This window comes from Xenopus tropicalis, chromosome 1, assembly GCF_000004195.4.
Source record: "Xenopus tropicalis strain Nigerian chromosome 1, UCB_Xtro_10.0, whole genome shotgun sequence".
In the NCBI taxonomy this organism is placed as follows: Eukaryota; Metazoa; Chordata; class Amphibia; order Anura; family Pipidae; genus Xenopus; species Xenopus tropicalis.
This window is the reverse complement of record NC_030677.2, coordinates 148,265,771-148,287,288: the sequence shown is the minus strand read 5'-3', so window position 1 is coordinate 148,287,288 and position 21,518 is coordinate 148,265,771. Positions and strand designations below refer to the sequence as shown.

The 21,518-nt window shown below is 39.0% G+C and overlaps 1 protein-coding gene across 2 annotated transcripts in view; it reads right to left on the bottom strand.

Moving 5' to 3' along the window:
* myo18b (myosin 18b) overlaps positions 1-21,518 on the bottom strand; it is a 281,470-nt gene that overhangs the window by 33,215 nt on the left and 226,737 nt on the right. For both annotated transcript variants that reach the window (XM_018090002.2, XM_018090005.2), the window contains exon 40: positions 11,681-11,866. In XM_018090002.2, the coding sequence (XP_017945491.2) occupies positions 11,681-11,866 (186 nt within the window). The remainder of the gene's footprint in view (positions 1-11,680; positions 11,867-21,518) is intronic.

The window sequence follows — 21,518 nt, the reverse complement described above, 5'->3', positions numbered from 1 at the left end:
CACAATAAACTAGTTAGTTAGTAAGGCCCATCAGGGCATCAGAACTAGAATAAGTACAGATACTGCTTACATTATAGACTTTCATGGGAAAGAGATGTGTCTGTGTTACCAATGCCGGCAATGACATGCTCAGATGTTGTGTGTGTATTGTAAAGGGCACGTGCATTACTTTATATAGGCTCTGTCTTTAAGGGAAAGCTATACCCTTGTGCCTGCACCGGAAAGGAAAGCCCTGGAGCTATAAGTGCAGGGGCTGCATGACAAAGGTTCTGAATAACCTGCAGCCAGATTATGCTGGTTTATGTTTAGAGATTGGGAGAACCAGGTGCAACTGTGATTAGGTGAGAAGGAAAGAGTTAAGGAAGGAGAAGGCTGGCTTGGGGGTGGAGAAAGAGATGAGAGAGGATGTAATCTCAGAAAAAGAAGCACTCATTTCCTTATCTTCTGAGCAGGTAGAAACATCCCAACCACCCTCCCCCTTTTTGCATATTTTGCAAAATGTCAGGAGTTTCTCTTCTTTTTGTTCTCATATTATCAATTAGTAACTGAATGTGGATGTTTTCCTGAATGCATTGTTATATTGTGCTCTCTGTATCTTTATACAGTATAAACTTGAGAGTCAGCTTTGTATTTAATTCATGTTAACTACGATTGCTTGATCCTCTTGAGGCATTATTGGCAACAGGCTCAGGTTGGGTTTTTTGCCTTCCTCTGGATCAAAACTGTGGATATATGAAAATATATTTTAAGTTTTATTTGTCACAGCAGCAGTAGGACCTTGCCAGAGTACTGCATGGGTAATTTTAGCAGAGGAAAAAAGGAGATTCTCTCCTGAGACTGTGCGGTAGATTGATAGATACAGACGCTACTACTGCTTGTGCTAGGTGACAGCCTGCTTGGATTTCCTATCATCGAGACACTGCAGATCCAGGGCTGGCAGCAAGGCTGCTAAACTTCTCTCATGGTTGGTAATGCAGCTCCTGCTGGTAGCAGAGTTCGGGCCATCCTCTCTGTAGGTAGAGGCAGTCTAATACTCATTCAAGTCTTCAGCAAGAAACGGCAGAGCATAGTAGCGACCTCTTATGGAATTCTGGCTTTAGAATATTGACTTGGGTTAGGCTGGCAAGGTCCTATTTATTTGATAAAATGTGAATAAATGCTGTGGCCATTTTCTCCACCTCTGTCTCCGGTGTATCATTAAGGTATGTAACAAGGGGGTTCAGTGGCGTGCCTCAAGGCAAAGGCTCAATTGAGGAGTCCCCTTGTTATGAATGAGATACGCTTTGCGAGACTTTGCATTCTCTCCCGTTTTTATGCGTATTTCGGCTACATGTGCCTGCACCCGAGCGTATCTCATTCATTCCAGTGCAGGCACATGTAGGACGCATTTACAGTAGCGGGGTGTATTGTTTTTCGGCTTGCCGAGAATACACCATGTCTGACATTACCTGCCTTACCTGCAGTATATACATCACAAACTAATACGTATGTATCATGTCAAACACTGTGACATGAAAGGCTACAGAATCACTGCCTAAATAGTTCAAAAGCAGACCCTAAGCAGTCTGCGCCTTTGGTGCAAAAGTGCCAAATCCGCTGTGGATCACAGATCACAATGCAATGTATGTTTTTATCTCTGCGCCTAACTGATTTATCAGAGTGCTGCCTGAGCAGGAATCACACATGGGGCTATAAACATAATTACAGAAAGGACTGGAAATGCATTATAAAATAAAAATGAGGCTTCATCAAATTTTATGTGTCATATTTGTTAGAGATATTGTAGAACTTTATTTTTTATATACAATCAGCTGACAAATATTTGCATTAACAAATTGAGTTTCATATTTCATGCCCTGGAATTCAGCACTGGTAAAACTCCCTGAGGTTAAAGACAACAAAAAAGCAAATATTTTATCTCATAATAAAATTCATCTGAGCTTATTGGTCGCTGTCTTTCACGCTGACAAATATGCCTTGTTGACATCTTGTAAAGCAATTGATGGTATGTTTGTGTACCTGTGGCTAATGATAAGTGGAAAAGCACTCAAGGGTCTAAAGAGATCAAACAAAACTTTGTTCAGTCAAAAAAAAAAAAAAAAAGTTAACACTTAACTGCCATCCTCTCCAGTTTCTGATTTCTGGCTTTAATAAATATTGGATAACAAATATCAGATATAAGGGTTCAGCATAAATTTTGATTGCCAGAAAGAACTGACCAACACAGCCAGGGGGTCTACTAGCTTGATTCCGCTATCTACCATATGTACCGTATATACTCGAGTATAAGCTGAGTTTTTCAGCACAAAAAATGTGCTGAAAAACTCAGCCTCGGCTTATACTCGAGTCGATATATGCTGCGCTGACATTCGTCTCCCCCGTGTCTGCCCGCGGACGCGGGCTAAATGACCAGTGGGACTCTGGATCAATAATCTGTATGCCACGCTTAAGCATTTTGTACATGGATATGACAGGGTTCTTGAGAATATATTTTCAAATTCATATTGGTAATGCAATCACAGATGCAAACATAGCATGAAATAATAATCTATAACAACCTATTTTGTAAGGTAAAAAAATATGTCACCTATTTTTTTTTTACATGCAGAGCTTAAAAGCTGGGGGCCAGTGGGCTAAATGGGACTTTCCAAACATGGCCTCCAACATGTGCAAGATCTACATATACTTTGTTGTACATACCCCAAAATATGTGAAATAGTATATAGTTGACAGCATTGAGACGAATGTCAGCACAGGATAGATTGGAAGTGTAAGGACCAATGAGATATATAATGGTTATAAGTGTTTTTGGCTATAGTGCCCCTTACTCCAGTGTTTGTGTATATGCACCTTGCTACTCTGTATATATATGCCCAGCTGCATAGTGGTACATGTACCTTGCTACTCTGTATATATATGCCCTGCTGCATTGTGGTATATGTACCTTGCTACTCTGTATATATATATGCCCAGCTGCTCAGTCTCCATGGCATATATATGCCCTGCTGCCCTATTACTGGGGTATATTTGCCTTGCTTTGATGGCTACAGGTTTATATTAATAAAGGGTCTAAGATTCTGATACTTAGTATGGCAGCTTCAAGGTAGGAGGGTCAAGGGGTCCTCCATCCACCTTTCCCTAATCTGCAGCTGCCAACATTATATATTTATGAAGAGTTCACAGGATTTTACACTGAGTGTCCTATATTAATTATTTGATTATTGAAACTTAGCAGTGGCTGCTGCATTTCCCACCTTAGGCTTATACTCGAGTCGGTAAGTTTTTCCAGTTTTCTTAAAATTAGGTACCTCGGCTTATATTCGGATCGGCTTATACTCAAGTATAACGGTAATAAAAGACACTAAGTTTGCCCAGTAGCAATAAACCATAGCAAACAATAAGATGTTTGCTTTTAAACAGGTAACCAGTAAATTCTACCTGCTGATTGGTTGCTATGGGTTACTGCTCCTGGGCAATTAAACTGCCTTTTATTACATAATACTTGATCAAAAGGTAAGTGCACAAAGTGTATGGGATACTAAGCTAAGTAGTAGATGTGCACTACAATTTAAAAAGATATAACTTATAAGATGGGAGAACTGGGATCAGTAAATATGCAAGCTGAAAAGTAAAGGTCCATACTACAGCCAGGGTCAGACTGGAATGGTGGGACACTGGGAAAAAAACTGAGGGCCCCACTGACTGATTACCTCTCCCTGTTTGTTTGTGGCTGCAAATAAGAATGATGCTGAGGGGTGGAGGCCCCTGAGGGTACAGCCCCAGTCTGAATACAGCAAAAAGCAAAAAAGTTGCTACTGCTATTTTGGACAAGTAGAAGCTATTAGGGCTACTACTTGCTAGTAGTCCCTGGTCCCTATCACTGACCATTTATCAAATTTGCTCATTGCTGCTCCTGGTAAAGTTCCATATAAGGCAAGTTTCTCACCTTGACTCATTGCAGAAATGGCGCTACTTCCATTAATGCAAGCAATATGCCAACTCCCACTCATGTATATGCAAATATGCAGAGCAGAAACATTCTTTACAACTTTAACATATATGTACGGTAAAACTCAGTCAATCGAAACCAAGACCAAATTGTAAAAATGGAGATATGTAAATAAGTATATATATACTGAGCAAAACACAGAAAATAGCACATTGTCGTGCACATCACTTTGTCATTTTTTTGACGCACTGCAAATTTTACTGCAGTGAATTTTTGCGCCTGTTTCACAAAAAAACACTTCACAAAAAAATCCGCCAATGTGGAAATTTGCTGCAAAACCATGGGGCTGATTTACTAACCCACGAATCCGACCCGAATTGGAAAAGTTCCGACTTGAAAACGAACATTTTGCGACTTTTTCGTATGTTTTGCGATTTTTTCGGATTCTGTACGAATTTTTCGTTACCAATACGATTTTTGCGTAAAAACGCGAGTTTTTCGTATTCATTACGAAAGTTGCGTAAAAAGTTGCGCATTTTGCGTAGCGTTAAAACTTACGCGAAAAATGCGCAACTTTTCGCGTAAGTTTTAACGCTACGCAAAATGCGCAACTTTTTACGCAACTTTCGTAATGGATAGGAAAACTCGCGTTTTTACTCAAAAATCGTATTGGATCCGAAAAATTCGTAAAGAATCCGAGAAAATCGCAAAACATACGAAAAAATCGCAAAGTACCGATCATTACGAAAAAAACGCAATCGGACTCCATTCGACCCGTTCGTGGGTAAGTAAATCAGCCCCCATGTCTGCTGAAAAAATCTGCTCATCACTACAAGCTATATCCTCTGTTTCCCATACATTTAGCAAAGAAATAGTGTGTGTATAGTAGCATCACATTAATTAGTTGTGCATGGGTAAGCATGACAGAATATGAATGATAAAGTTGTTGTTCAATGTAATTACATCTTAGCACTTGGTTCCCTTGACTGCTGTTCTTTTGCAAGTTATGTGCTATGGGATATGCTGGGATAGCAGAAACGTATTTACATACCCAACTTAGCTAAAAGAAACAGAAGACACCTATCCGCATTCAAAATGTTCTTGTCCCCAAAGAGTAATGCTATAACACAGACCTGAAAAAAAAACCTCTTTGAAAATGAAACCTGTAAGTATTTTAACTATTTAAACATAGTTTTTCCATTATTGTCCTATTTGCTGTTCATTACATTTGTGCATTTAACATGTGCATTTAACCAGCTTTGTACATTAATTGAATTGGGGCTGGATTATTTAAAGCCTTTTTATTATTTGTTAAGGTATATTGATTTCTTAAGATCCTGGTGAGAATCCAAATTGGTTTAGCTTATGGTGCTATTTTGAATATGACAGGTTTAATTAGACTGATAAATCTTACGTGTGGTTTACCTTTCTAAAGGAGGTCCTTGCAATGTCATACAAGGAGAGCTGAAGGCAAAATGCCATAATAAATGTTATACCATTAAGCTATGGAATTTTCTTTTAATTCAATAGTTTGCCAAAATTATACCACACAAATATTGTATCAGAATATTTTTTGGCTCAAGTTCCTAACACCCCTTTTATGTCCAATATTTTATCACGGGCACTTACAGATTTTTTTTTTTTTTTTTTTTTAATAGTCATGTTATTATTTCTCATGAGTTTGGACCACTATCTCCTACTTTGTGATTTCCAAGGGGGTTAACCCACACTTTGGGAACCTCTGTATTATATTATTATAATAAAAATTATAAAAGGTGTGTTCTTAGGTAGCTAAGGTTCATGGATGTACATCATACATTTATACTTGTATAAATGTAATTTTGTTGCTTGGGACCTGGGGTTTACCGATTAAGGGATCTTTCTGTATTTGGGATCCCCATAACTTAAGTCTGCTAAAAATATTGAATAAACCCAATAGGCTTGTTTTGCATCCATGCATAATGATTAATTATATCTTAGTTGGGATCAAGTACTGTTTTATTATGACAGAGAAAAAAAAATTATTGTAAAAAATTAGAGTTATTTGTTTATAATGGAGTCTATGGGAGATGACTTTTGTGTAATTCAGAACTTTCTGGATAATGGGTTTCTGGATAAGGGATCCCATACCTATACTTATTAATAGGTGAGAGAAAGTTAAAGTTCACCATTTGATAAATACATCTATAAAAATCCCATAGGAATAAATATAAAGAGGGTGATTTCTTTCTGTGGTGAGCTCTAATCTCACATTTTGGTAAATCTGCCCCTTAGTTTATAAAAACTAATTTTATCTAAATCTGTGTCAGATCTGAATGATTCAGATCAACTTACAAGAACAGATTTATTCAAGGTACATATAAATTCACATACAATGTATTAATGATAACTAACACTTCACCTTCTTCTGATAAAATAACAATGTTCTCTTGCTTAGCATAGATCCCTACCATCCAATCTCTTTCAAAACTGGCTTTGAGTCCATTTTAAAAAACAAAAAACAAAAATGTACAATCCCGATGGTATATCTGGGATGTAAGATCTTCCAGTTTCAGCACTGGGCTCTCAAAGCTACCTGTATAGTATTCTGAGAGAGACTCTTTTTAATACTTGTAATACTTATCAGTAATGATGCCATTGGCTTTCTTCTCTGCCAAATGGAATGATCTTTGACCCTTAACATTTTCCTGTGAGCGTATCTCACAGTGAGTGTCTATCAGAGTATTCTTCTATAAACTTTGTGATCATGAAGTATAACTTATTCATACATTTTTATAGCTAAATAACATAAATCTTTAACACTGGTATCTACAGCAACCTGTATGAGAGTCCCCTTTGTCTGAGCTTGCGTTTACATTATATTTAGTTATATTCAGACATATATTCAGTTTTGCCACTTGTTCTTTCCTACCACTCTCATCTATGCTGCCAGAAGTGTTTTATCTGCTGCCTTGTGGGTTTCCCCAGTGCCAAGAAATCTCCGGCACTTTTGAAGTTTTCCAGAATTCTCCATAGATTTATTGCAGAGCACGTAGTTCTTGGCTGTAAATTCACTAAAAAATGTTGCTTCCATGTTGGCAGCCACAGATAGTATAAATCGTTCATTGTAACATAGATTATTAGTGCACATTCTTTATCTACTGTTGTGTTAATTACTGCACATAATAAAGCAGATGAAAATTAAAGGAAAGAATGTCAGCTAATAATTTGCTCAAAGTTATGTAAATATATATCATTTATGTGTGTCAGCAAATGCTAGCCCTCAGTAGCATAAATGCATTGTAATGTCCACATAACGCTCAATGTGTGCCATAGGCCTAATGCTAAAGATGGATTTAATCAGATTTACTTATTCCATCTATAAGGTAAAGCACTTTCTGGGTGGGAGCTTGTGAGATAGGAAAGGAATAACTAAATCAAAGTACGGGCTGTATGAATATTTCCATATTTTGTGTTTCAAAATGCAGTCTTTCAAACCCCCAAAAGAATCTACCACTCCAGCTTTGCTTAGCCATGAAAGCCAAAGAAGACAGGAAAAATCCAAAGAGTGTTCTCTCTCATATAAATGCTGTTTTTTCTCTGCAGCCATGTGCGTGAGGTGCATTAAACATTCTCTTCATTTTTTGTTTATTTCCCCAATTGCAGCGATGCTTTAAAAATATGGAAACTGTTTGTCTACCCCCGATAAACATTCTCAACAACAACTTCAAAATTATTCCAAGAACACAAGTGAAATCTAAGAACCATGAAGCTTTTAACATAATGTAATGTAATTGTAGGTTTTACTTCTATTACAGCAAACATGTGGGTGCAGAGATCCATTCTGAGAATATTACAATCTACACTTTAAATGCACTGCTGCCTCTCTCCCATAAAGCAGTATTGTATGAACAAATCAACATTTTTCTCAGTTCTAGTAACCACAAGCGCCCAATCAGCTGCCAGTAGAAACTAGTCTGATGGTATTGCTCTGTGGCATTTTATCGGTTGCTATGACTTCAACATCCTGGATTGAACTTTCCTCCTTTAAATTAACATCACAAAAGGGCAACAAACATGGACCAAAGAGTAAGATATTGTAAAATGTATAAACGCATAAGTGTTTAAAATGTACTGATCCACCTGTTCCAGTGATAATCCCAATGAGTGTATCTTAAGGAAAGCACAAGAGAGTTTCCGCACTTATCACATCTAGGTCTGCCAATGCCCTGCCATACCACATGGCACTTAATCTCTGTGTATTTATACTTATTTACTGTATTTATTATAACACTGGTCCTCCCTGTGTGTAATTGTGTATATTGTAAGATTGCCGCATGTCCTTGTAGCGCTTCATAAATAAAGTTATACATACATACATACATACACTCCACCCACTTCTCTGCCCTATGACACTTCTACTTGCCTAGGGCAACCGGTTGGCTTGGGCCTGGCACTGACTGAGACAACCATGGAAAAGCTTGCCAGACCAAAAAAAAGAGCAATAACAAATATATACCTTATAATATAACACCTGACCTCATAATATAACACCTGACATCAACGATCTGGTAGGAGACCCTTAAATAAACAAATCACCTCTATCTGCAATGACCTGACGTACACTTTGACATCTCTGTTTATTAAATAAAGTGTACATACATGTCAACTCTTCAACAAAACACGGTGTAAAACATCCAAGGGTGCTTTATGGGTTTAACATAGCAATGCTTTGCCCAAGCCATATAAAGAGTGCTGCTGCCTTTCTGCCATATAATGAGCTCAGTTACATGATTTAGAGGGAAGCAGACTAGAAGACAGCCAATCTAATTGCTCAAGGGGTCAAATAAAATATTTGGATTACATCTTGAGGCTGTAGAATGAAAGCTGCAGTAGAAACCAGTGGACTGTGAAACATAACTTGTTTGTATGCTTCAGGGCCAAGGCTCGAGTAGATTGGTTGCCTTCCCTTCACACAAGGAAAGGATAAAACATGCAGCAGGCCAAAATTACCACTTGTTCAGAATATCTAAGAGGCTGCCTTTGAATACAAAGCACGGCAATATAGAATCTCTGAGACTGCTATTCCTGGTCGTATATTTTGAAGTTGAGGGAACAAGTGTCAACAAGGGGACAACAAGAATAATTTAAGATAATAGAAAATTGATAAATATTACAAGTACTGTGTTTTTCTTGTGACAGCAGCACATATAGGCATCATACCATTTGTAAGAATGGGACAGAACCAAAAAAGTTTGCCACAAAGCACGCCCCATAAACTATAAATATTGCTTCACAAAATATCATGATAGTCTGTATCTCCTACAACTGAGACGCATAACAGGAAGGTTTACTGCTATGAGACTGTCAAAGACATACACAATTTACCACACAATACCTTCTAGCTTTAGCCACTAAAACACAGGAGGAATCTAAATGCATTCTAAATTTTGTTCTGTCAGATATGCAGGATTCAGTACTCTGAGTCTATAAGAGCTTTACCAAGATGCTTCCTTAAAGGAGTAGTTAACCTTAAATTAAATGTAATATGATGTAGATGATGTAGATATTGATATTCTGAGACAGTTTGCAATTGGGCTTCATTTTTTTAATGGTTTTTCAGTTTAGCTTTTTGTTCAGCTGCTCTCGAGTTTAGTATTTTCAGCAGATATATGGTTACTAGGCTCTTATTTTACTCTAGCAACCAGGCAGTGGGTTATACGAGAGACAGAAATGAATGAATAGGAAAGGAGCCGCATAGAAAGATAATTAATAAAAAGTAACAATAACAATAAAATTGTAGCCTAAGAGAGCAACAGTTTTTGGCTGCTGGGGTTAGCGACCCCCATTTAAAAGCTTGAAAGAAGAAGGAAAATAATTTAAAAAATGTAATAATTTAAAAAAAATTAATAATTTAAAAAAAAAAAAATAATAATGGAAACCAAATGCAAAGTTGCTAAGAATTGGACATTCTATAACTTCTACATACTTAAAAATGAACTTATATGTAAAACCACCCCTTTAAAGGGAAACTATACATCTGAACATTGCAAATCTCTATAAAAAAAAATCACATACAACAGCTTATATGTTAAACGCTCTTTTCATCTAAATAAAGTCTTTCATTATAAATATACTTTTATAGCAGTGTGTGACAATGGATAACCCCGTATAGAACAACTGTAAGTGAGATATTGTTACAGTGGGACTGACTGGGGTCCTTGAAGTGCAGCTTCAATACATTTGTACAAAACTGAACATTTGTTGGGGGTGGTGTAAAAGATTTTACTAGGATTCCCTATAATTTCTGGTTAAAGAGGTGGTTATGTCGCCGGTGGGATGGCACATGCTGCGCAGTCGATTTTGGCAAATCGCCGATCGCGAGGCAACTTTGGCGATTTGCCAAAATCGACTGCACAGCGTGTGCCATCCCACTGGTGACTTACATTTTCGCCGGTGGGATGGTAGTTCAGGGAGATTAGTCGCCCGTGACAAGGGATATTTGTCGCGGGCGACTAATCTCCCCGTGTGCCAGAGCCCTAAGGGGGCTGAAATCTAAAACAGTCAGGCACAGTCACAGTGCAGTCAGGCGATTGGTGCTGCACGGTCAGGCACAGTCACCAGGAACCACATAAAACAGCCAGAAGGGCCGTATTCGGCCCGCGGGCCTTGTGTTTGACACATGTGGACTACATCATACTAAAAGTTAATTTAAAGGTGTAGTCAGTTAGTCCACATATATCAATAATTTAAATTCCTAATCCTCTATCTGACACATTTTACACATGCAGGCAGTACTATGAATAAAGTGATAGACTCTGCCTATAGCACTTCCATAACTCAATGCCCAGGGGTGGGGAAAAAATGAAAATTGCAAATTTCTACCTCTTCTGTTCTGGCAGCAGTGAGTCCCCTGGCAGCGTGCGAAGAGACCAAAGGCATGGCAGCTCTACACAAACCACAGCTTTACCAGCCATAGACTTTGCAGTGCAGCTATATAATGACATTTTTATTGCTTGACCTTTCTGGGTGCGTCTGCACATTATAATAATGGAGACATTTTTATTCAGTTGCAGTGCAGCACTCCCCCTGTGCTGTTCATAAGTGCTCTTCTTTTCCCTTATAAATATGCACACACACACACTGTGAGCATCTGTAGAAATGTAGGCACGGATGGGCACTCACATATGCTATAGAAATCAGATACATGTATACACAAATTGAGATGAACGGTGACAGATGGGATATTTGAAGTGTATTAATAATATTATAATCCTATACATTTGGTACATAGCCAAGTTAAAAAAAAAATCTTATTATTTAAGTTATTTTGACCATATGTTTTATCATTAATTTAAAAGTTATAAAAAGAATAAATTGGGGGACGACTGAAGTCAATTTAATATGCAGCTTTCAATCCTCATGTCCACTGTAGGCATATCCGAACACTAATATAGGAAAAAACACCCTATTGCTAAGAAATGTGTATCTACCATTTATTTTGCTCTTTGCAAACACACACTAAACTATTTTATGCCCCCTTTACTTTATACCCTTTACTTTAAATAATAACTTATTTACTCTGGTAAAGTATTCTATGTATTCACCATTCTTCTACAGACAGCAGTTTAGGCCTTAACTGTTTTTTTAAATTCTTGCTCATACAAAGAGCAGAACTATGGCAGATAATATCAGGAATGGGTTTAGTACAGAAAAATACAAATAGAATCCCAGTAAATGATGTGCACTTACCAGCTCAACCCGTCGGCGACATGCCTCCATCTCTCTTTGTAGCAACTCGTTCATCTCTACCTTCATTTCTTCCATACGGATCTGATAGTATTTAGCATTCTCCTTTTCCCGTGCCTCAGAATCCGCAGCATTCTCCAGCTCTTCACCCATTTTTATCATGCTGTCCCTCAAGCGTAAAATTAATACCTGAGCATGTAAGTTTAAGGGTACAGTCAGATAATATGCACAGATTAAAGGAACAGAACAAAGAAGGAATCAGTGCTACTGTACAGACATATTACCTGTTATTCAAGGATGTTAATTCATATAGTGGTGTAACTAAATATAATACACAAAAGCCATGAATATACTGTAAATTATATCCTTATAAATGGTGCTCAGTGATGTCATCAGTTATAAAAAGTGCTTAGTGATGAAATTTGTCACGTGACTCTTGAAACTTAAATAAAGCAACCCCTGTACTTTATTTATCATACTTTATAAGAATATTATAACACCTCAGAGTTCCATGACCTGTGTGCTTTGTGCCTTGTTCTTTTCTATGGTCATGGAACTCCTCAGTGACTTATAATATCCTTATATTTTACAAAAGGGGGTACTTTATTCACAATATTATCCATAACAAAATCTTTTTATGATTCTCCACATTCACAAACCATGGCAAGATCTGTTTTGCTAAACATATACATTACAAGTATAAGCTCAATTACCTGTAATGCTTACGACCAGATAAGGGATCTTTTAGTAATATGGATCGTCATACCATAAGTCTTCTAAAAACCATTTAAACATTATATAAACCCAATAGGATTGTTTGCCACCATTATGGATTCATGCTGCTTAGTTACCATCAAACTACTGCTTTATTATTACAAATATAAAGGGAATCGTTTTTTAAAAATTAGAATTATTTGCTTAAAATGGACTGTATAGGAGATGGTTTTCCAGTAATTGTGAGCTTTCTGGACAAAGGATTTCTGGATAAAGGATTCTAAACCTGTATCAGTAATTTTGGACAATGTTGTAAAATAAGAATTCACATTTTTGGGTTTTTGGTGCTTAGGAACATGATCACAGAGGCACGGGTAACTCATTAAAAGCAGTATTTTTACATTTTTAATAAAATGTTGGTTTTATTTGGACTGGGAATTAACAGGGAATTAATATATACCTTTAAAGGCTCCATCAGACCCAAAAAAACTAACAGCAGATGCAAGATGGCTGAACACAACAAACTCAGTATTTTAACTAGCTGAGCTTCTGCTTCATAGAAATATTGTTACATGTACAGGATAGTGCCAGGTTAAATCCTGTCCTCCCCTATTCTACCCTGTTGGTGCATGCATAGCCCATTAACCGTGGATGTGATAATCGTGTTGTTACTTTCCCAACCTCTCAGCTCCACCTCTGGATTTAGCAGCAAAAGTGTCCAGTTGCAGACCAACTATATATATAGGCACCTGATGTGCTACCTTCTTAAAACCCCCTTGAATGCATTTAATTTTTATTCAGTCCTATATATTTTACTTATTTGTAAAACATACAGACTATTTAAAGGAACAGTTCAGTGTAAAAATGAAACTGGGTAAAATGGATAGACTGTAGGCTGGAGCGAGCAGATGTCTAACATAATAGCCAGACCTCTATTTCCTGCTTTCAGCTCTCTAACCTCTTAATTAGTCAGTGACTTTAGGGAAGGCCACATGGGCCATAACTGTTCGGTTAGTTTGTGAGCAAGCACATCAGATTCAAATGCACAGTAACTGAACAGTTATGTCACATATGCCCCCCCTCATGGCACTGATTGGCTACTGACTGCTAACAGCTTAGAGAGTAGTAAAGGAAGAAGTAGAGTTCTGGCTATTATGTTAGACATCGGTCCACTCCTGCCTTTATAGCTTACATTTTTGCCTAACTAACTATGTTGAAAACATTTTTTATTTTGTGCAGTCTATCTATTTTGCCAATTTTCATTTTTACACTGAACTGCTCCTTTAGGCTTTCTCAGACCATTTCAGCTCAAGAATACGTCTTAATGGAATCTTTTCCTGGTAAATTACATTTTCTTGCTAATTGGCTTCTTTTATGTACATGTTATCTCACCTTATCTTGTCTCTCACAGTCATCTGTTTATCAGTCTTAATTTTTGATTCAACCTTCTTGCCTTCAAAGTTTCAGTTCGAACGGTAATGTATCAGAAGAAACTCTACTTGACCCTACACTTCTCTGTACTCCATGTTTTATTAATAGCATTTGAGAAATATGATTCCAAATACTTTTAACATCTAGGAGAAATTGCTGCTTGGCTGTGTTTCTCCACATCTCCCTTTATTTTCTGTTGTCACACAGGATCCACCAAAATAGCACTTATCAAGACAATCCATTATCTTAGAATGAAATCCCTAAGGTCACTTATCTTTAAACTCCTGACAAGTTTTTGCACTTTGAAATTGTTGATATGTTTCTCATCTTAATGTGTTCATCCTTGAAGGTTTAATGAATAATTTACATCTCCTTGCTCTCTGTTATATGCGTTGAAATAAATATATGTTGTTATGTGTATGCATAGGCAATTATCTTATGTTTATGGTTCCATGGTACTACCCATTATGCACTGAGCTAAGCCTTTGTGTCCAATAGATCTTACAAGTCTGATAGTGAGAAGAAAGAGCATTAAGTGACTCCCAAGGCCACAAATGACACAAGCAATTACACTGTATTCATTGTTGTTCTGTATCTTGGATTTTTTTAAGATATAAGGGTTCATGGGGGAGAGGACTAAAAACCTGGTGCAAATCTGTGTATTTTTTTATTATAATGCACCTTGCCTTTGCCCCTTATTTACACTTGCACCTTGCACTATGGCACCTTCTCCCTTATGGGTCCTTTTACCTTTACCAGTATTTTTTAATAGAATCAATTTAGGGAAATTGCCATTAAAAATGTTGAAGAAATGAAAGCAATAAGACAAGGTACTTTTACTAGGCATAGTGATATATGGGAAGCTTGGAAAGTGATAATGATATATACTAATTCAGTTCTCCTCTTCCAGCTTTCTTCAATATAAAGATACTAAAGACTAAATGCACTCTAGCCCCTTATTTTCACTTTTCACCCCACTATTTACTTAGGTAACATCAACCCATATTAATATGCAACCTCTACCTTTCCCCTGTTAGGGCTCTGGCACATGGGGAGATTAGTTGCCCGCGACTAATCTCCCCGGATTGCCATCCCACCGGCGAAAATGTAAGTCGCTGGTGGGATGGCACCCGCTGCGCAGGCAATTTCTGCAAATCGCCGAAAATGCTTTGCAAGGCCGGTGGGATGGTAGTTTGGGGAGATTAGTTGCCCGTGACAGGGCCAGAGCCAGAGCCCTTAAGGGACTATTAGGTCCTCTTGTATGTTATTTTTGTGTAATTGTTATTATACTTGTCTTGTTATTATACTTGATGCTTTCCCTTTCTCTTCTGTACCCCAAAACTTGAAAATCAATAAAGAAAGAATTATAATAAAAAATAGGCAAATTATTATAACAAATCTAATTTAAAACATATATAAATGAATTTTCATAATGGCAAGCCAGAGTCATGAAACAAAAGTGCCCTGTGTTTAAAGTGCTCCTTTAAGGCATGTTCATTGCACTATAGATTCTACCTGTAAACCATGTTTTATATGCTTTTATGGAATTCTAAAGTCGGAAGTTAGAACTAACTTGAAGAAAAGTTCATAACTAAAAAAGAGTTTGTCAGCTGTTGCCAGAACAGTGATAAAGGTGTGAAAAAACACCTTTAAATTAAATTACGTTCATACATCCTGTTGATTTCCTTTTGAAGTGTCCTGTTCTTCTTCCTGTCCCCACTTAGCATTTATTTTCTATAACTAACCTATTCCTGTCAAGGCTCAGGCCTGTGCTCAAATCTGCTTTTCTCTGGATGTCTGATTAGAAGGAGATGATGTTGATCTGCTGCTGCAGATCAGACAACCAGGTTATAATTAGTTCTAGGTCTGACTCACAGTAACATTAAACAGAGAGAGAGAATGTGAATTCAGAAAGACTAAAATTAAATAGAGTAAATGAGATTAAAATTAGAAGCGTTTTCTTCCTGAATATTCTTGGAATTTTTTTTAGTGCAGACAATAAAGCTTTTTTTTTCCCAGAAAACTTCTTTAATTTAAAACCAGTTGAAAATACTACATACTTTTAATATGTAGCAATAACATCAAGCAACACATTAAGATGTTTTTATTTTGACACCAGCATAGCATATGTAGTGCACCATGCCACAACATGTTAAGACATTTGTTTCAACTGAAGAAGTTGTGATTAGTGATGGGCGAAAAGTTTCGCCAGGCATGGATTCGCGGCAAATTTCCGCGTTTCGCCATTGGCGGATTGTTTCGCGAAACGGATGAAAAATTTCGCCGCGGAAAAATTCGCCGCACGTCCAAAAATTGTCGCGGCGTCAAAAAAGAATAGTCGCGGGCGACGAAACAAGAGCCGCGCGACGAAACAAGAGCCGCGCGACGAAACAAGAGCCGCGCGACGAAACAAGAGCCGCGGGCGACGAAACAAGAGCCGCGCGACGAAACAAGAGCCGCGGGCGACGAAACAAGAGCCGTGCGACAAAATAATAGCTGCGGGCGACGAAACAAGAGCCGCGCGACGAAACAAGAGCCGCGGGCGACGAAACAAGAAGGCAGCTCTGAGCTGGCGTGTATGGAGCAGGCTGACTCTCAGAGCACCCTGGGAGCCGGCACCTCTAATACAGGTGGGGGGAGTAGTGCTAGGAAGGGAAGGCAGGTTATAGTTGTAGGGGATTCAATTATTAGAAAGGTGGATAGGGTAATTTGTCGCAAAGACCCTACATGCCGAACTGTGTGTTGCTTGCCTGGTGCTAGGGTTCGGCATGTGGTGGAACGAGTGGACAGATTGTTGGGAGGGGCTGGGGAAGACCCGGCGGTCTTGGTACACATAGGTACCAATGACAAAGTTAGAGGAGGGGGGGAAGTCCTCAAGAACGATTTTAAAAAGCTAGGTGCGAAGTTGAGGGCGAGGACTTCCAAGGTAATTTTCTCAGAGATATTACCTGTGCCACGAGCAACATTAAGAAGGCAGCGGGAGCTCAGGGAGATTAATGCGTGGCTGAGAGATTGGTGCAGGGAGGAGGGCTTTGGGTTTCTCCAGAACTGGGCTGATTTCTCAATCGGCTACAGGCTCTTTGCCAGGGATGGGCTGCACCTCAATGATGATGGGGCAGCTGCTTTGGGGGAAAAGATGGCTAGAGGGTTGGAGGAGATTTTAAACTAGGAGTGGGGGGGGAGGGTGCAGCGGGAAATTCTGTGGTAGACAGGATAGATGAGGTAGTGGGCATAGTAAGGAAAATTGGGGGAGGAGACTTGCTTCGGGATACTGATAATGGCAGGGAGGCCCATAAGTTGTTTACACGTCATTCTCACGCCGGAACCAGTATTAAATGTATGTTTACCAATGCAAGGAGTCTGACTGGTAAAATGGGAGAGCTGGAGGTACTGGCGTTGGAGCGGAAATATGATGTGATTGGTGTTGCTGAAACTTGGTTGAATGAGTCTCATGACTGGGCTGTTAATATTGGGGGGTATACATTGTTTCGGAGGGACAGGGGCAATAGGAAAGGAGGAGGAGTGTGTCTGTTCATTAAGCACGACTTAAAAGCAAATATTAAGGAGGAAGTGATGGGGGTAACAGAGGGAGCTGAATCCTTATGGGTTGAGCTTCTCACAGATAGTAAAGAATCTACCAAGCTAATTGTAGGGGTATGCTATAGACCCCCTAATGTAAGCGAAGAGGAGGAGGCCCAGCTCCTGTTGCAAATAGAAAAGGCTGCTAGTTTGGGGCAAGTGATAATAATGGGGGATTTTAATTACCCTGATATTGACTGGGGCAATAGTACTGCCAGGACAGTAAATGGGAACAAGTTTATAAACTTGCTGCACGACAACTTTATGTCACAGGTTGTTGAGGAGCCAACCAGGAACCATGCTATACTAGATCTAGTGATCTCTAATGACCCAGAACGTATAGCAAATGTGCAAGTGGTTGAACCCCTGGGTAATAGTGACCATAATGTTATTTCATTTGATGTTTGGTGCAGGAAACAAATTTACACGGGGGCAACAAAGACACTGAATTTTAGGAAGGCAAATTTTAGCTCCTTAAGGGCAGCGCTTCAGGGCATAGATTGGGGCATTATGTTTTCTGATAAAAATACAGAGCAGAAATGGTTGTCATTTAAAATGATATTAAATCATTACTGTTCTCAATTCATTCCATTAATAAGAAAAAGTAGAAGTGTTAAGAATCACCCCATGTGGCTTAACTCTGAGGTAAAGAAGTTAATAGGGGAAAAAAAGGAAAGCTTTTAAGAAATATAAGTCAGAGGGGACAGTAGCTGCGTTTAATGAATATAAACACTATAACAAGTGTTGTAAAACAGCAATCCGGAAGGCAAAGATAGAAAATGAGGAGCGCATCGCGGCCGAGGCCAAGACTAACCCCAAAAAGTTTTTTAAGTATATTAATAGTAAAAAGATGCAGGTTGAGGGTGTGGCCCCATTGAGTTATAATAACAATATGGTTACAGCGGATACAGAAAAGGCAGATGTGCTTAACCAGTTCTTTTCTTCTGTGTATACAGTAGAGGAGCCAGTGGGCCAAGTCTCACCCAATAGCTTCACTGTTGCCTCAGCTCCAACTACACAGTGGTTGGCACAGGATATGGTGCTTAAAGGGTTACACACGATAAATGTAAACAAGGCACCTGGGCCAGATGGAATACACCCTCGGGTACTGAGAGAGCTAGGGGCAGAATTGCAGTGGCCCTTGTTTCTGATATTCTCAGACTCTCTTTCATCAGGTATGGTACCTAGTGATTGGAAGAAGGCGAATGTCACTCCCATATTTAAAAAGGGAATAAGATCTCAGCCTGGCAATTATAGGCCTGTAAGTTTGACATCCGTGGTGGGCAAGTTATTTGAAGGCTTGTTAAGGGATCACATTCAAAATTATGTAGTGGAGAATGGCATTATGAGCAGTAATCAGCATGGCTTTATGAAGGACAGGTCATGTCAGACCAATTTAATTGCTTTTTATGATGAGGTAAGTAAGAAGCTGGACAGTGGGGATGCAGTAGATATAATCTATTTGGATTTTGCCAAAGCATTTGATACCGTTCCCCACAAACGACTGCTTTCTAAGCTAAGGTCTATTGGTCTTAGTGAAGTCGTTTGCACATGGATAGAAAACTGGCTACAGGATCGGGTACAGAGGGTGGTTGTTAATGGCACATTCTCTACTTGGAGTAAGGTTCTCAGTGGGGTCCCTCAGGGTTCTGTACTGGGTCCACTTTTGTTTAATTTGTTCATAAATGACTTAGGGGAGGGTATTATGAGAGTAATGTATCAGTGTTTGCAGATGACACAAAACTCTGCAGACCAGTCAATTCTATCCAGGATGTGACATCCCTGCAGCAGGATCTTGACCAACTGGCAATCTGGGCAGCTAAGTGGCAGATGAGATTTAATGTGGATAAATGTAAGGTCATGCACCTGGGATGTAAAAATATGCAAGCCCCGTATAACCTTAATGGGACTGCACTAGGCAAATCCATAATGGAGAAGGATCTTGGAGTCCTTGTAGATAATAAACTTGGCTGTAGCAAGCAATGCCAGGCAGCAGCTGCAAGGGCAAACAAGGTTCTGAGCTGTATTAAAAGGGGTATAGATTCACGGGAGGAGGGGGTTATTCTTCCCCTTTACAGAGCACTGGTAAGGCCCCATCTAGAATATGCTGTTCAGTTTTGGTCTCCAGTGCTCAAACGGGACATTATTGAGCTAGAGAGGGTCCAGAGAAGGGCAACTAAGCTGGTAAAGGGTATGGAAAGTCTCGGTTATGAAGAAAGACTGGCCAAGTTGGGTCTGTTTACACTGGAGAAGAGGCGCTTAAGAGGTGACATGATAACTATGTATAAATATATAAGGGGATCATATAATAACCTCTCTAATGTTTTATTTACCAGTAGGTCCTTCCAACGGACACGAGGGCACCCACTCCGTTTAGAAGAAGGGAGGTTCCATTTAAATATTCGGAAAGGATTTTTTACAGTGAGAGCTGTGAAGTTCTGGAATTCCCTCCCCGAATCAGTCGTACTGGCTGATACATTATATAGCTTTAAGAAGGGGCTGGATGGATTCTTAGCAAGTGAGGGAATACACGGTTATGGGAGATAGCTCTTAGTACAAGTTGATACAGGGACTGGTCCGATTGCCATCTTGGAGTCAGGAAGGAATTTTTTCCCCTCTGAGGCAAATTAGAGAGGCTTCAGATGGGGTTTTTTGCCTTCCTCTGGATCAACTTGTAGTTAGGCAGGTTAGGTATAGGCATTATGGTTGAACTTGATGGACGTATGTCTTTTTTCAACCCAACTTACTATGTTACTATGTAAGAGCCGCGGGCGACGAAACAAGAGCCGCGCGACGAAACAAGAGCCGCGCGACGAAACAAGAGCCGCGCGACGAAACAAGAGCCGCGCGACAAAACAAGAGCCGCGCGACAAAACAAGAGCCGTGCGCGACAAAATAATAGCCGCGGGCGACAATTTTTTTTGTCGCACGACATTTTCGCCGCTTCGCGAATTTTTGCCGTTTCGCGGATCTTTTCAAAGATTCGCGGATTTTTCGGCGAAGCGAAACGGAACAGATTCGCTCATCACTAGTTGTGATGGTTATCATTCATTTAATGTGTTACATGGTGAGCCCCATCGTGTCAGTAGATAAAGATGTGTTGGTTGCTGGTTGTACATTAATTAAGCATGAGGTTGCATTTTAGGATGAAAATGAAAGTTTTGGAATTCTCTTCCTGATGCAGTTTTTACTGGCAGATACATTTGTTTCAAGAAAGGGTTAGATGTTAGGGTTAGGTTAGAATGTTACTAAAAGAAATATTAATCTAATGTGGTGATGAAGGAACTGGTCTAGATGCTCTTTTTGATACAAAGGTACTCTAGGACAAAGCAAAGGCAGCATATATAAGCATATTGCCTTGCAAGAGCAGCCCTCTGTAACAACCCACAGATTTGGTTTAGGCAGATTTTTATTTAAAAAAAAATGGCCATGATTATTCTGTCTGAGTTTTTCAAGCTAGTGCTCCAGAAAAAACAATGTCGCATGCATCTTGTCTCATTCAATTTTGTCTGTTTTTTCTCCAGCTCGAAAATTGATAAAACATCCTCCCTGTGTTGTATTATTTGCATGTTACTTTAAATGATAATAGAATTCCAATAGCAAATTTCTATTGTGTATTGGCATAAAACAGTGTATGCCTATAACTCCTTCCCTGTAGTTACCCAAGGTTACAAAAGTATAACAGGTTTTTTTTTATTTTTAAGTTATTTGCTAAAGAATAGCACTTCTATAGGTTACAAAGGCCATACATGCACTGCTACCTTTCCCCCAGACTGTCCTGTGAATCAATCACATCATTCAGATGCATTTAGAGAGCACATTACCTATAATGTCTCACTGGCTGGAGTCTTGGGGGTTAGAAGCTGGGGGAAGCACTCTCAAATTGAATCTGCTGCAGTTAAACAAGAACCAATCTGAGAACATTTCCTTTGGTTTCTCCACTACAGCAACTGACATGTCAGTGAGGCAACAACCAGTGAATGTAGCCTCAAATGGAAATAAATAATTCAGCGAATCACATCTTACTGAATCTGTACAACTTGGAAACATCTGCAACACTGATATGGTTAAGGTATCCCTTCCAATACCGAAAACGTTTTTAAAAAACCTCTGACTT